Raw genomic sequence first — 15606 nt, 5'->3', positions numbered from 1 at the left:
AAAACTTGTATGGTTAGAGTTTGATCTTGTTTGGTATTGTGTTTGATCTGTGATACCTATTCAATGCTATTGTATCATACCTTTAATAAGTATATTCTTTGTTACGTGTATTGTGTTCCTTCTGCTTCAGGTTTTTTGGCTGGGTTTTTCCCATTCACACAGAGCCACAGCATAATTCCTTGCACTATTGATTTTAATAAATATATTTTCACTTGTACTTTTGTGTATGGCTATCCTTTGCATGTCTCTGCATATAAACCACTCACCTGTTGTATCGGAAAAAATATGTGAAGCCGGCCCACGTATGGCCAAAGAAGTCTACCCAGGCTGAAAAACACGCTACGATGAGCGCACGCGCAGCCCTCCCCCGCCAATAAGCGCGCGGACAACCCTCCGCACACGCGCCGCGCGGGAAAAAATACGCGCAGGGCTCAGGGCAGGGGTCAGGGGTCTAGGTTTCTAAGTGGACCCCATGCTTATACTGCACCCCTTATTACTACTGGAGTTTCATCCCGAGGCGTGGTACTCTACCCCAAATGCCGGTGGTGATGCCGGGAATGAAATAATGAGCGCCTTCACAAGAAGGATCGAAGTCCTATGGTATCCAGAAAGGTGAAGATAGCTTTGAGCGTTTTCGGGTCGGATGTGGCCAGGGGGTGAATGCAACTTCGAGACGACGCCTATGCACCAGCGATGCAAAATCGCGAGGCACACGAGAGGGCATGGTAAAGCATACGCCAGGGTTCACTTCACGCATCAGAACTCTTGAACGTCACAGGACCATTGAGCATGTGCGAGAGGCCTCACCACATCATTCAGGTAGGTTCACCTGTCTCGTTAGGATGTAGCCCGCACGTCGTGAGCAAATTGATCGCGTAACTGTACAAAAGTTGTTGCTGACTATGCCGACTATGTCGTTTCTAAACGTAAATGTTTACAGTTAGAGCAGCTACGTGATAAAAATGCCGACGGTATTTCAGATGCGTTTTCGTACATATCAGTGTTACAGTATTTATCATAGCTGCAGTACCATATTTATAGTATCATACACACATATGCGTGTAGGATACTACAAATAAGGTACAAATGCTTTGCATTGCTGCTGCGCAGCTGGTATGCGAACCTTTCCTTTTTTCACGTTCTTTTTTTTTTTTGTTGCCTGTTGTCTGATCAAATCTAGCTGTACCGAGAGAAATCAAACCCCTCTTGGTCAAACAGCTGAAAACTCAACAATCACTGTGAAAGTATTCTACGTAGGTGTGACGCGATCGGAAGATGCCGAATCTAAGGAATCACGTCCCTTGCTTTTTCTTTTCGTCGTGATGTCTTGTTGTGTATGTATGATGCCACATAAATTAGCTAGAAAATCCTTCAAATAATGGAGATATTACACCAGTTATTCGTGTAAAATTTTACGGGGATGCCTGGATGTACTCATTGTAAAGCGGCCATTGGGATAAAGGGAGTTGAAATTGTTGATGTGTACCTCGCTGTTAACAAATCGGAGCAGTTTTCGCGGCAGTAGTCCCTGCAGCCGGTGTGTAGTAGAAGAAGCAAAACAAGTAACGGCGTGGTATGCCAGCTTTCGTCCCGTTTTGCTTTCCATGTCAGCGCCTTTCAGGGATCTTGCATTGTTGGGAAAGCTGTATGTACACATCACATGTGATACCTTATGTACCGGTAAGTCGTTTGCAGTTCATAGCTTTTGAAAAGCGATCTGTTACCCTGTATTTTATGAGTTGGCCTTGCGTACGACGCCGGCCGGTACGATGAACAATTCGCCATTCCAGCGGAGCCGTGGTCACCTGACGGCGATTTCGAAAAGCTGCGAGTGGAGGTCCAGAGCGAGTCTGGAGAGGGAAGCGGTACACATTTCTATTGCTTGTGGACGGAATGCCGGCAACAAATAATGTATCGAAATCGAAAAGAGAAATGTTGCACTGCTAATTTCTTCTCAGTCTATTGGAAATACCCCTCGCTTTCTTTTATTAGTTTTCTAATCAAGAAGAATGGAACGGAAGTCCCAGGTGTCGACCCATCGCACGAGTTTCCTGATCAACTCTGTCACCACGATTTTATCTTAATATTAATTTAGCAATACAGAACGAGGAACCGGCATTTCTTTGTCATGTTGGCATGTATGCATTTTCAGACCTCATACAAAGTAAACAATAACACCGTACTAATGCGGCGTAGATAAGCACCCACTATGGATGGTCTCTGGGAGAGAAAGCTTCTGTGTGGTGCCGCACACGTATCAACGAGTGACTCGCCAAGATAAAGATATCAGACCAAGTTGTATGTGGATATCAAGAGCAGTGTAGAAACCGAATACTTCACTTTGCCAGAGCATATCTTGAAGCGCTCAGATGTTCGCCGCACAGCATATGACATGTTAAATAGCTGCACATATATGATGTTTAGTCAAGACAAGGCGTCGGTATACACGTGTGTGCCAAGGGTTTTCGAAATATGTATTGTTTACATATACAGTCACAGGGTTCTGAAAACATCAGGGTAAGAGCTAACGACATTTAAACACGTTTTGTCATCACCGCACACTCTAAGAGAAACAGATATATTTTCTACATATCTCGGTAGAACTGTATTGCAACCACATTTCTACTGAAACCAATTGTACCTTTCCGGTATAACTGCCGAACAGAAACAAGCTATAGAGTAGAAACTATTGTTCTACAGGATTGGGTAGGAAATTCTACCATTTTTTGTCAGAGCAAACATGAGAGAGAGGAGTAAGGGGAGGCGACGCCGCCGCTTATACCCGAGGAGGAGAAGGCACGCGTGGATTGGTCCAAAATTATAGAAGTACTGTCGTTCTACGAGAGTTAAACGTAACTCGCTACTAGTACCTCGTTACCCAGTAACCAGTTACTTTTTTTGGTAACGAAGTAACGACCTAGTTATTTTTCTAAAAAAATTAGCTAATAACGTATTCAGTTACAAAAATCGGTAACTCGTTACTCAGGTTACTCGTTCCTTTACTTCGTTTGCGCTCGGCTTCAACATGGACATTGTTAATTACTATGCGGGAATTCCCGAAATTCCGTACGATTCTAACACGAGGTGACCTGACCTGGATGTTCAGCCCCTGGGATCCTCTGGTCGACTGTCATTATTTTGTTGAGTCCTAAGGTGGTTGGCATGACGAATGCCGCAACGCTTTGGGTCGTGTCATCGACCATGAACGCATTCTCGGAAAAAACACCATGGATTTCTTTTTGTGTGCGTGCGTTTGTGTATGTTATCTCACAGCTGCAGCCAATGGACATACTACAGTAACTAAACTCGCCTAAACTCGGATCCTGGGATGGCACTGCCATTGTCTGCGGATTCGCCGTGTTCTTGTAGAGTGTGTTCGCCTGACCTGGACGACGAGATCACGGATTTATTATATGCGGCTGGCGCGTGCCATTAGCCTAGCAGCGTATCCCGGGAAGAAACCTTAGTCCCTGTATTTTCTCTCCCACCTCCACACTTGTGGGCTTCAGTGAGGATGACTCGCTGGATTATAAGATGGCAGAGATGATAACCACGTCAATGTGGCCTGGGTTTGGACAAGATGTTCAGGGTGATGGCCGCAAAAAGCGACGGGAATGTAGTATTTTAGTGTCTTCTTCGCCTTCCCAAATCAAAATGACTCAGCGCATCCCACACGTCGTATTCGAATTTGAAGAAGCTTGCCCAGGTAAACGTCTTGGATATTTTTGTTAGCTGTATCAGTTACCGTGTCGAGGATTATACGTTAAATGAAGTGCTTGTCACTAATCAGTCGAATACCTCGTGGAGCCAATGTCATGTAGTAAGGACGTTGCTCGGGAACTTTGGTAGATGAACTGGTTTACAACGGTGGGCAGGAGGGCGGGGATATTTTTACTTATAAAAAAAGTTTAGACATGCAAAGAATCAGCTTATATAGCTGCTTATAGACGCTGGTGTAGCGTTTATTATTCACATAAACGCACAATCGCGCAGACGTCGTGTAACCTCATAACAGTGGTACAAAAATCAGGCAATAAAAGCAGCTGTTGATCTTGAGTTTACAGAAAAAACAAAAACAAAAAAAAACAAGGAAAATGAGCCTCGTTACTAATCAGGCGCGTCCTATTTCTAATACCTGCATTAAACAAAGGTGGCCGTATTTGATGCAGCCGTGCCTTTCCACGGCAATTTTTCGCTCTTGCCATAGAGGCGCTCTCGAGGAAACGCAGCAAAAATAACCGAAGCCCATTTCGAGAACCAACTATTCTTCAAATCGAATTTCATGTAAATTGTCGGACCAAATAAGTCATGCAGGTGTCAATTTTTATTTTGACATGGTTGTGGCTCTGTAATAGCATGGTAACGTAAGAGTAACTCGTTACTGTAGTGGTAAGGGGAACGCGTTCCTTTTGTTGATTTGGTAACGGGTAACGTATTTAGTTCCTTTTTTTTTTCAGTAACGTGTACAAGTCTGCGTTCTACCAGCTTGGGTAGAAAATTCTACCTTTTTGACTTAGAGTGCACCAAACAAATAAGTGTTTTCTTGAGCTCTTGCAAATGCCAATGTGAAAGTTAACTTTGCATTACAATTGTTTTATGATTACTTGTGTCTCAAAGTTCAGACAAAAAGTATCGAATTCCTAGAGACTACACTTCCAATGGAGCTGTTGTTCCCTTGCAACACTCACAGGCAAATAGTACGGGACTGTCGGAGGGGAAACTCAAACATGATATTGCTCGCAGGCTATAATCCACATTCCAAAACACATGCTATGTCACTCTTCTTAGCAACTAATCATTGCTTTACCTTCTTAGATTCTAAAATGCCTCCTTTGTTCGCTCGCCTCCGAGGTATGCAAACAAACTCCGACGACGGAAACTTTTTGCCTACTTCTCTGAGTTGAACTGCACAGTATGAGATGACCAGAAGACAAACTTGATTCAGTTTTCATGAAAACTGTGAATTTGTGGGCATTAAAAACTGTAACAGATTAACATAATTCGGTCGACACCGCATTGCTTTGCTCGGGAGACCTCCATACGTCCGCCATCTTGGGAAGTTCGGGGCGCCACCTGCAGTTCATTGGAATCGCGAACATCGCGTCTCCTGTGTACTCCGAAAGTCCGAGTTCACCACTTCATCATTTTCCCCAACTGGGGTAAGCGTAAAGTGTCTCAAAATCCTTCTGAAGTTGTGGTCTATGAAACACATTTGTAGATAATGGTTGAGTCACAGTAGCGTTCGTGTCGCACACGGCAAAAGGTGGGGCAATACATGTCTACTGGACGTCTAAACAGAGACGGGTGGCATGTCTACTAGACGTCTCATCTCCCAATCACCTTACTGTCTAGAAGACGTCCTCTACCGTTCCTCTAGAAAAGCAAACGTTACGCCGCCTAGACGTCTAACCCCAGACATCCAACGTCTTACTCTACTCCAACTCCAGACATTTTATAGACCAGACCAAGGAGACTTCTAGCCCTGTGTTAACAATAGTGTCGAAATTTAGACAAGAGCTAAACCTCAAGTTTCTTTTTTTTCTTTTTTGCAACGTCAAGGATTGCACCTTGATCAGGCATTACTTAGACTACGTTTCGCAGCATTTTTTTTATTTGTCCGCTCTTTCACAAATGTCTGCGGCACGTGTGAAAGTAACACGCAGTAACTCATACAAGAAATATATTTTGCCAACAATTTGTTTGAAGTAAAGCTCTTAGAACACTGTATAGGCGGCTACACTCTTAAACCCGTACCTTTTATTGTAACTTTTAGAAACATGTAACTTCTATATAGACGTAGATTTCGAGATTTCTTATAGGTTACACCACTGTAACGTATATTTACAGGTTAAAAGCGACCAAGGTCATGTCTTTACAACACGAATAGAAGTTACATCTCGGAAAAAATAAAAACAGCTTGTTGTAACTTATAAATGTACCCTCTACTCCGGCACTGTAACTTCTAAGCGAAATCTCCAACGATAATTTCTTTGTTAGTTTCTTATCGCTCATGTTCTTATCGTTTGTTTTCCTTCTATTTTTCAGCATAATGCCGCGTTTCAGCCTCCCATTCGAGACGACAGTTGAGAATCTACGCTGTTATTTTTTATCTGTTTCAGCGTCATCTATATGTCGACTACATGTTATCAATGGTGTATGAACACAGATTATAAGCTCGCAGTCTGGAATACTGATAGTATGTTTCTTTCTAAAGGGTGGAAAACCATTGTCAATGCCGCAACCACCAAGATTTCCGATTTCGCTGCGTAGCCGAGCCTGGTCTATGTCTATCCACACTGAGAGCGGTTGCCTTGAAACGCTTAACGCTCGTCGTCCGTCCGTTAACAAGTGTAATCTGTTTTAATCAGTGGTTTTCCTCGCGTTTATCATAGTATCGTCAGGAACAACGGAAAAGCTAGATGTCTCTAGCAAACAAGGATATTTTCGGTGTTCTCAGGGGAAAGTGTAGTGAGTGCGAAGATTGCAAAGAATATATAACCGAAAACGAACGTCACCACCGCAGCCCTAATTCACACACTTCATACACTGGGTAAGTGTACGTTTTGTGCTAGGTACGTGCGTTATTTTGATAGAAAGAGCTCTTAGCGCATGTTTGTTGTGATTATGGCAAGCGTTTTGCGGTCCTGCATATGAACGCCACTTACGCTTGCTACTTTTCTGCTCTTACTTGGTCGCCAAGTCAATACACCGGCGTGCATTTTGCGAGCTGCGGATATATGCATCAAGATATATAATTCGCAGCTTCCTACTCGTTGTATTCTTACGATATTCTAAGACTCAATCGCGGAGTGAACGCCTTCCTGCATTTATGCTGCTTTGTACCTAGTGCTTTGTACCGATTTGAATGGTTCCGTAATTGTTACTCTCATTGCCCAAACTTTTGTTCCCAGGATCCCACATGCAGGTTCACATATACCGTCACCAGCGCAATGCAGTACCTCACAAACTCGTCCCAGAGCGCCTCCAACGCTGATAACGCAGTAATGTAGTGTCTCCTGCGTTACTGTACACTCATATTCCTCAAGGTTGTGTGCGTTTTATGTAATACTGTATTGCCATTTGCGCTCGCCTCTGCAACACGAATGTGGAATAAATTTTTTTCTGCTGCAATTCTCCATTTCGTTGGGTCTGTTCAGCTTAGCAAACATAGGTCAGTTGTTTTGACTCGCTGGCTTCCTCGCACTTTTATGCATTGCTTCTCACTTAGAAGATAGTTCTTTTTTCCACATACCTATGGTAAAGCGATCATGGTTCCTCCTCACATTAGACTCGCACTTGTGCACAATGTGTCACCTCTAGCTATACTTCTGTTTTTGTAATATACATATGTTCAAGATCTCCTTTTCTGCGGGTTCATTTTGGTACCTTGGTATGTTCTGTAAATGTCTGTCCATATCCCACGCACGGGGTGTTTGTTCTTATTCGCATCACACCAGCGCTCATTTGACAGGTGGGTTACGTTAATTTTCGCAGATTAACCCATCCGTAGTTACAAACATCTCCGACATTTCCTGACGCATGTGTCTGTAACTACGGACCGATTAATTAGCAAAAATTCACATAACCCACCTGCCAAATGAGCGCTACTCTTTTGCGAATAAAAATGAACATCCTGTATAAAAAGCCGCGCGTTGGCGTACCCTTTACGGGCAGGTGCTGGATTGAAGGCCGTAACCTCTAATTAGTGGGTTTCCTTGTAACTTTTATAAAAGGGGTCGCTCAGAGGGTACCTGGTAGCTTCTGAAATAGAGGGTAAAATATTGCGATTTTTTACCCTTTACTAAAGGGTACGGAGTTAAGAGTGTAGCAGATAGACACTTCACGTTTGCGCGGAGCTGTGATTATACAATAATGATAGAGACACTTATCAAGAGATCAACAATGACTAGATGATAATGTCCAGAATATGACAACATATATTGTTGAACTTCTGGAAATAACATTGAAATATTAAACTCATGTTACTCATGCCCCCTGATGATATATCTTCAACTGCAGTAGGTGGACTCTGAAAGTGCACAGAATCAAAATATTAATTTAACAAGTTACCAACAAATTTCAATAGCTACTGACGTCAATGTCCAAAGAAACAGTTGAATGCCGCACATTTTGGTGGCATGTCGATGGTAATGTGCTATCCAAGTGACATACAGAAAGGCGCGCATTTTGATAGTAATATTATGATGCCGTGCCCTGTATGATGTATTCCCTTGTCTTACTCCGTGGCACTATGTGCCTATCCTATCATGTGCCTGCGTACTCCTGTGTGCTTCGTGTTTTTACGTGTTATGCTTTGCCTAGCCTTTTGTTTATGTTTTCGCCGCCCCAAATGCTGACCTACAGACTCCGCTGACTGTCAACCACTCACTTCAGCGTCATTCAGCTTATGATCATCATGTCACATCTCATTCCGTCCATTGTGCCTTGGGGTGGTGCCCGCACTCACGTGGCGAATTTCCTCATTCGTCATCACCAATTTATGTGTTCTTATTTGACGTCACGTTCATTATATCACACGGTCTAATATTTTTCACTCCATCATTGTTATGGTCTGCTGACAAATATTCGACGACACCAACACAACACCATGCAATGCTCATGTAGACATCAGGCTGTAATTTGGGACCTTCATGCTATGGTGTGACAACGGTCGCATATTCTTCTACTCCGCAAGCCCAACTGTTTTATTATTATTATTAGCACGTGCATGGCGAGCAATCGCATAACGAATGCCGCCCGTGCGAGGGGCGTGTAGCCCCGAAGTCCTTTGAGTCGCAGTCGGTCTCCAGTGGATCGTCGCGATGGCTCCAAAGCCTCAACACCGACGAATGTTGACGCCACGCGCACTTTGTGTCCTCATTCACCCGCTCGGTCATCTAGTGCGCAGTCTGATGACGGCTCCCAACAGGTCTGCCGGGCCGACATCGAAATGGAAAGCTGTGGTGGCCCTTTCAAGCCGGTCACCCACAAGAAGAGGTGGGTGCCGGGCCCATGGCCAACGAGCACTCAACAGCCAGCTTTGGGAACAGTCACGCAGTTTTTAAGGGACACCAAGCTGTTAGACGGGCTATGACCCTGACTGTGGCGTTCGTCGCCGCTGCGCGACATCTCCACTGGGTGTGGGTGGATGTGTCTGGCATTCCGTTCCTTAGATGAGCTGGGGCAGCCGGCCCTCGTGATGAGAGCTACAATCCCCATTTTTTTGCATCATCATCAAGAGCCGACCCGATGGCATTCATGTAGTGTTTCGACTTAGGGAACGGTGAAAATCGTTTTGGAACATGAACGCAAACACTGCGTCACATGAAACCCAAGCCGCAGCATAGGAGGCCATCGGGAAAAATCGCCCCCATCAGGATGACAGTATGTGGGTTTTCGCCTCATCCGAGGGAGCCATAGAACATTTGATCGCTTTAAAGTCGGTGGCTGGCTCTGGCGCAGAGGTCCACGTCGCAAAGTCCTACACAGTGAACCTCGAGAAGATCTCAAATGTGCCTCTCCCTTACCCGGGAGGGTCTCTCCAGATATTTGAAACCTTTTTGAGTGACAGCGGGGTCATTCCATGCGAAAGGATCCAACGAGTGCGCTTGACCTACCACCATTCGAGCCGGAAAAAAATCGTGGCATCTCCAAGGGATGTATAATGACACATGACAAAATATTTATGCTCTAGTAGTAACCGTTGTCTCTGCATGCGCCATTAAAGGGGGATTTCCCTGTCGAATCCACCAGTCGCCCGAAAGTTTGTGGCGACGCTCCAGGATAGAAACTTGGGATTTGTTTCAAACAGTAGAAGGTGATCTATTTTATAATCTCAGTGACATTCCCGCCTTTTTACCTTCCCCCGTCATTGCCTACGGAACCCGTCACGAATGCAATTTTCGTGTAATTTTGCGATTTTTTTACGGCTGATGGGTCAGCTCAATTTCCGTGAATATTTTTTCGTTGGCTGCTCTCACGATGGCTGCTCATGCAAAAAAGTCATCAGAACTGAGGGTGTAGTTGGTAATGTAATAAAATTTGGATTCACTAGTGATTTTTAGCTAAATCCTCAATGTTCGAAGGCGAAATTCGGAATGATGAGTTCGGTTTGGAAAAATAATGTTTGCGTCATTGTATGCGACGGACCTTCCCATACAACATAGGAAAAAATCTCGAGGGTTTTTTTGATAAGCGCGACAAGAAAAAAAAAAAATGCCGACGGATACATCGCCACGTCTCCGGGAGGGAATCTGCGTCTCGCTAAGGCGTCGCTTAGGCTGGACGCGGCGCGTCGTATGCAAATATTCAGCGTCGCGTTCGTCCATCAGTCTGTGCACGATGGTCGAAGTGAAACCATCAGGAAGCTTTTATGATCTCTGCAGTCCTGCCAGGTAGGTTTCTTTTATGCACATCTGAAACAGATTACCTGAAGGCAAGGATAGATATAACTTTCGACCACTGCAGTCAGTAAGTTTTTCGTTCTTTCGTTCGCGGCGGACAACTCGTAATTGAAATCTATTGATAAGTCATCGTCTTGAACAAAATTGTGTCAACTTTCACGAATATTCTAAGCTATTGACGCATAACATTGACGTTTTAACGTTGTACCTAGACGTCTCATGCTGTGGACACAGGAAAGTAAGAAGGCGTGTGATACATAGTGTGAATGGGAGAGAACCGAACGGGTCCAACGGCGCAAAAGCGACACGCAAATACACGTCAAGAGGAACTGAACTGTTCCATTCAATCTAAGACTAGGTGGGTTGATGTGGAAGTCACAGAAACTCGACTGCCTATCCGGACGAACGAGACATGCACAGCAAATAGAAAAAGGAAACTATCAGGGGCCACCGACATTCAGTGCGGAAGCACGAGCGTGGTGCCAATTCACCCAGTGGAGTGGCAACGTATCCGTCGGCATTTTTTTTTTTCTCGCGCTTATCAACAAATACTCTCGAGATTTTTTGATATGTTGTATGGTAAGGTCCGTCGCATAAAATGACGCAAACTATATTTTTCCAAACCGACCTCCTCATTCCGAATTTTGCCTCCGAACATTGAAGATTTAGCTAAAAATGGCTACTTTACCTCAGTTCTGACGATTTTTTTTGCATGAGCAGCATCATGAGAGCTACCAGCGAAAAATATTCACGAAAATTCAGCTGACCCATCAGACGTAAAAAAAAAACGGAAACCTAGGCGAAAATTGCATTCGTGACGGGTTCGGCAGGCAATGACGGGGTAAGGTAAAACGGTGGGAATTTCACTTCGATTATAAAATAGACCACCTTCTACAATTCAAAACAAACCCCAAGTCTCTAGGAGATCCCGGAGCGCCGCTACAAACTTTCGGGCGATTTGTGGTTTTTAGAAGGAACTCACTCTTTAACGGCGCCTGGAGCGACAACGGCTATACCACTCGAATATAAATATTTTGTCATGTGACATTATAGATACCCAGGAGGTGCCACAATTTTTTTCGGCTCGAATGGTGGTAGGTCGGACGCACTCATTGGATCCTTTCGCGTGGAATGACCCAGCGGGCAGACGATTGATGCGGCAAGTTTAGGAGCCGGATGGGAGTGACATGTTCTTGCCCCTTCGTACGGTTATCCTGACTTTCCAGTCACACATGAAGCTTCCAGAGTCAGTTCCTCTTGGTCTTAATGAATGTCACGTACAAGAATATACTGGTGCGCCAGCACGGTGTTGCAACTGTCAAAGATTTGGGCACATGGCGCGCCACTGCCGTAGCGCACCTTGCTGTAAGATGTTTGCTGGGTCACACATCAAAGACTGCTCTGCCATGCGACGACGTAAGTGCGCAAACTGCAGCGAACCTCGTGCACCTTCAGACACACGCTGTGCTATGAAAGGAACGTTCAGACACCGTTCCCTAGCAACATTGGAGAGCATCGTAAAATGGAGAGTAACGTTGGTGCACTTTTGGTAATATCATAATGATGCTAACGAATGTTGCAAAACGTTGCTCCACATTCCACAGCATTTACAATGTTGCTTCAATGTCACGGCAACGATGTGTGCTACTACATTACTAACGAGGATCCTCCAAGCTGAGCATAGTGGATGTTAGACGAGAATGAAGATCAAATTAACGCTTTGATGTTTATAGTAACGCTTTGCCTCTCACTCTTTCTAACGTCCTTGAACGTACTTGGATATGTTTGGACGTTTTGGACAAGAACCCCGCGAAAAGAAAAGGTCATAGAGACGATGTCAGACATACAGACAACCTCAAGCGTTCCTTAACTGCAAGGGAAAGCGGTTATTGTTCGTGAGGGTGAATCTTGTATGGATTTCGTTTGACCACAGTGCCTCAGGGCGCCTGAGCTAAGACGATCAAGCGAATGTCCCCAGGGGACAAATGGGTCGTTTTTCGACGGCAGCGACACCTAGTTCGAAACTAACGAGTTTGGGACATGGAATGGTTTCATGACTTCGCCGCAACAACAATGCATTGAAACGATTACGCTGCAGTCGCTGCTCAAGAAAAAGCACGCAGGTATAAGGAGTTTAACACCTTTCGGAACCGGCTCTTCCGGAAACACGTCCGGGCTTCCGGCCTCCGGCTCTCCGACTCATCTGCGCATTTGTGTCTCGTTGGCGGAGTTTTTGTGGTTATTCGTGCATTTTGCTGTTTGCTGCTTGTTGAAGTCTTTGCGGAGCGTGAAGCGGGTTGTCATGGGCCGTTACCGCGCCGCGAAGTGGTACTACAACAGCAACAAAACTCCCGGAATTTCACTGTTCCACTTCCCAACCTACGATGACGAGAGGTACGTGTGTTTCCCACACTGACAAGCGCATGTGTCTAGCGCTGTTTGTGCACTTTTGAAATTGGCTCTGATATCAATTCAATGTGTTTTATGGGGAAACGTACGCCAACTTGTCTAAAGCTGCTGAACACCGGCCAAAGAACCGTTTGGCTATGCGGCGTACACTTCACCGAAGACCAGTTCACCGGAGCCACAGAAAAGCGCTTACGCGGAAACGCTTGCCCGTCTGTGCGAGCGACGGACCGTCGACTCCGTTCTCTAGTACGTATGTATGTTTGTTCGTAAGAATGCTCACTACTACATAGCTGGCCGTCTTGTTCACTTTTTACTGAAGCAATCATCATGTACACCTGTTCACAAGCACGTTTCCGAAGACGACAGCCTTGTTTCGCACAACCAGTTTCTTCCCTTGTTTGATGTACCTGGGGAACTATTTACAGGCGTCACGTTACCTTCAGTGAACTGTCTCAAGTATGTTTGTGTGATCAAAAACTTGGCTGGAGGTACTCTTTCTGCAATCTGTGAAGGAAGTGCTACAAGAAAAGAGTACTCTCGGGATGCTTTCTGCACGTTTGTGTGATCAGAGCTTCGGCATTCCATCTTGCAGTGACACACGTAAAGACCAGTTTGTGCTGATGTTCTGCCGTCTTCGTTTACTGTGGCATCTACAGCCTCAAAACTTGTAGAGGTGTCCACTTGCAAGCGAACAGTTGCTGCACGAAAAACTCAGAAACTATAGATACCTAGGCTTCCGACTTTCCGAACTCCGATAAACTCCCTCCGATGTTTTTCGCAGAAAATTGAAATTATCCAATAAACTCCGCTTTTTCCAACGCGTACGTGGCGGCCATACAGTTTTTCCCGTTTCCTTCTTCCGTTATCCCCCTTGTTCCGCACCTACAGTTTTCGACTTCTAACTGATCCACAACCAAAAAATGAAAGAAGAAAAAAAAGTTCAGAAGCGGTAGTCTCCTTCAGGAACAGGACCCATGAATGGCCCAAAGGAGGATACTACACACACTTGTCCCATCTGTTCTACGCATCCTCGACCCCCCGGGCACAGAACAGTTCTGTGTTCGTCACAGCTGCTACTCATTTTAAGCATGGGCATCATTCACAGTTTGTGCAAATACGTTTGTTTGTACTTCAGTACCTCTGTAAGGCATCCGTGCGCTACATCGTGTGGTCTCAGTCACCTTTGCAGTTCTTTCCTTACATTTGTCTGCGATGAGTACCCCGACATCCTTCGAAATCGGCGCCGTTCATTTTGCTGACTTTTTAATTCTCCAATAAACCCTGAACTTCGGAAAATTTAAAAACTCCCATATACACCCTCCGAATTTTCCAAATTGAAAACTCCAAAAACTCAGAACCCTAGATATACCACATGCAGCAGTGATACCAAATGTGTGCTCCTTGAACACTTGTTGTACTGCTTAGACCATTGCTGTGCTTCTCTGTTTTCTACCACAGCAACGTTATGACGTGCTGCTTCCATCTTGTGATAGGAAGGATGGTAACCAAATGTAAGGGAATAATGCGAAGGTTCAAACTTTACACGAGATCCTCAAACTTTGATATGTGACATCACGATACCATAAAATAAATTTATGAGTGTTACGCATTACTTATAGCGCAACCATTATTTGCATATACGCATTGTTTTTCGCTTACAACTGTGTAAACTTGTTGCTCGGCACACTTTATGCTTTCCAGTCTTTCCAGTGATACAGAGAATTGTTGCGCTTCACCACATGTTCGATTAATTTCATTGTTCTATTCCCTAGCACACTCTTCTTTTTTTTTTTTCATTTCATTTCATTTATTTTTCCATACACAAGATGGACGGAGGCGAGGCAAAAAAGCTTAGGGAAGCTTGAGGGGAGCCTCGTCCCCGGATTACAGTAGCAGCACCTGAACAGAACCGGAGACAAGCCATGTTGGTTTTTGGCTAATAGAAGATTAGGGTAAAAAAGGAACAATACATTTTGTACAAAAGCGGAGAAAAAGACATGGAAACAAAGCTCAAGTAGAACACACCAAAAAAAGCAAAAGAGAACACAATATTAATCCACGGCAATGACTGTTGTATACTCAAAAATCGAGACAAGTGCAGGTTACACAAGCACAACACCAATATCAAACATTATCACCTTTAGCTCACTGAAAGAAATCCTTTCAATGTCAATGTTTAGACGATGCAAATAGTTAAGAAGACGTGGCACGACTACCTCCAATCTCTGTAAGCCATAGTTAGACCGAGAGTAGGGAACGTGGAATATATCTGGATTGCGGAATGTGTAGCACCTCGTAATCTCTTGCACACGAGCTAGCATGGAAAGATCGCTTGGTTTTCTCAGAGCCTGCTTGTAAGCTATTGCAAGACGAAATGTATATTGACGAAAAATTGGTAGGACATTGTGAATACGAAAAAGTGTCGATGCAGTCGATGCATCAAAAGCAACCCCTTCGATGATACGAAGAGCTCTTTTTTGTAGAAGATGAAGTTGTTGGAGCAGGGTTCTGGAAGCTGTGCACCATACTAAGCTGCAGTAGTTTAAGTGCGACTGAACGAGCGCTTGATAAAGTAATCGTTTGCTCCAGGTTGGAAGCATGTATTTATGCTTTTGGAGTAAACCGATAGTTTTGCTAATTTTTGATGCAACATAAGAAATGTGATTATGCCACAGTAGTCTGTTATCGAAAATAACCCCCAAGATCTTAATGTGGTCAACTAGCTGGATTTTTGAGTTACCGATAAACAAATCATGAGTGAGAGTAACGTTAGTGCCACGAGGGGCAAAAAGAG

The 15606-nt window shown here is 44.5% G+C and overlaps 1 protein-coding gene across 1 annotated transcript in view; it reads right to left on the bottom strand.

Annotated features, from left to right (window-relative positions):
- Nucleotides 1–7959: 7959 nt before the first annotated feature.
- LOC135385481 (neprilysin-1-like) overlaps nucleotides 7960–15606 on the bottom strand; it is a 146104-nt gene continuing 138457 nt past the window's right edge. Inside the window, exon 20 of the mRNA XM_064614820.1 lies at nucleotides 7960–8029. Coding sequence (XP_064470890.1) covers nucleotides 7987–8029 — 43 coding nt within the window. The 3' untranslated portion in view covers nucleotides 7960–7986. The remainder of the gene's footprint in view (nucleotides 8030–15606) is intronic.

Source organism: Ornithodoros turicata, chromosome 2 (genome assembly GCF_037126465.1).
Source record: "Ornithodoros turicata isolate Travis chromosome 2, ASM3712646v1, whole genome shotgun sequence".
NCBI lineage: Eukaryota > Metazoa > Arthropoda > Arachnida > Ixodida > Argasidae > Ornithodoros > Ornithodoros turicata.
The sequence above is the reverse complement of the archived record's forward strand: the minus strand, read 5'-3'. Positions and strand labels throughout refer to the sequence as shown.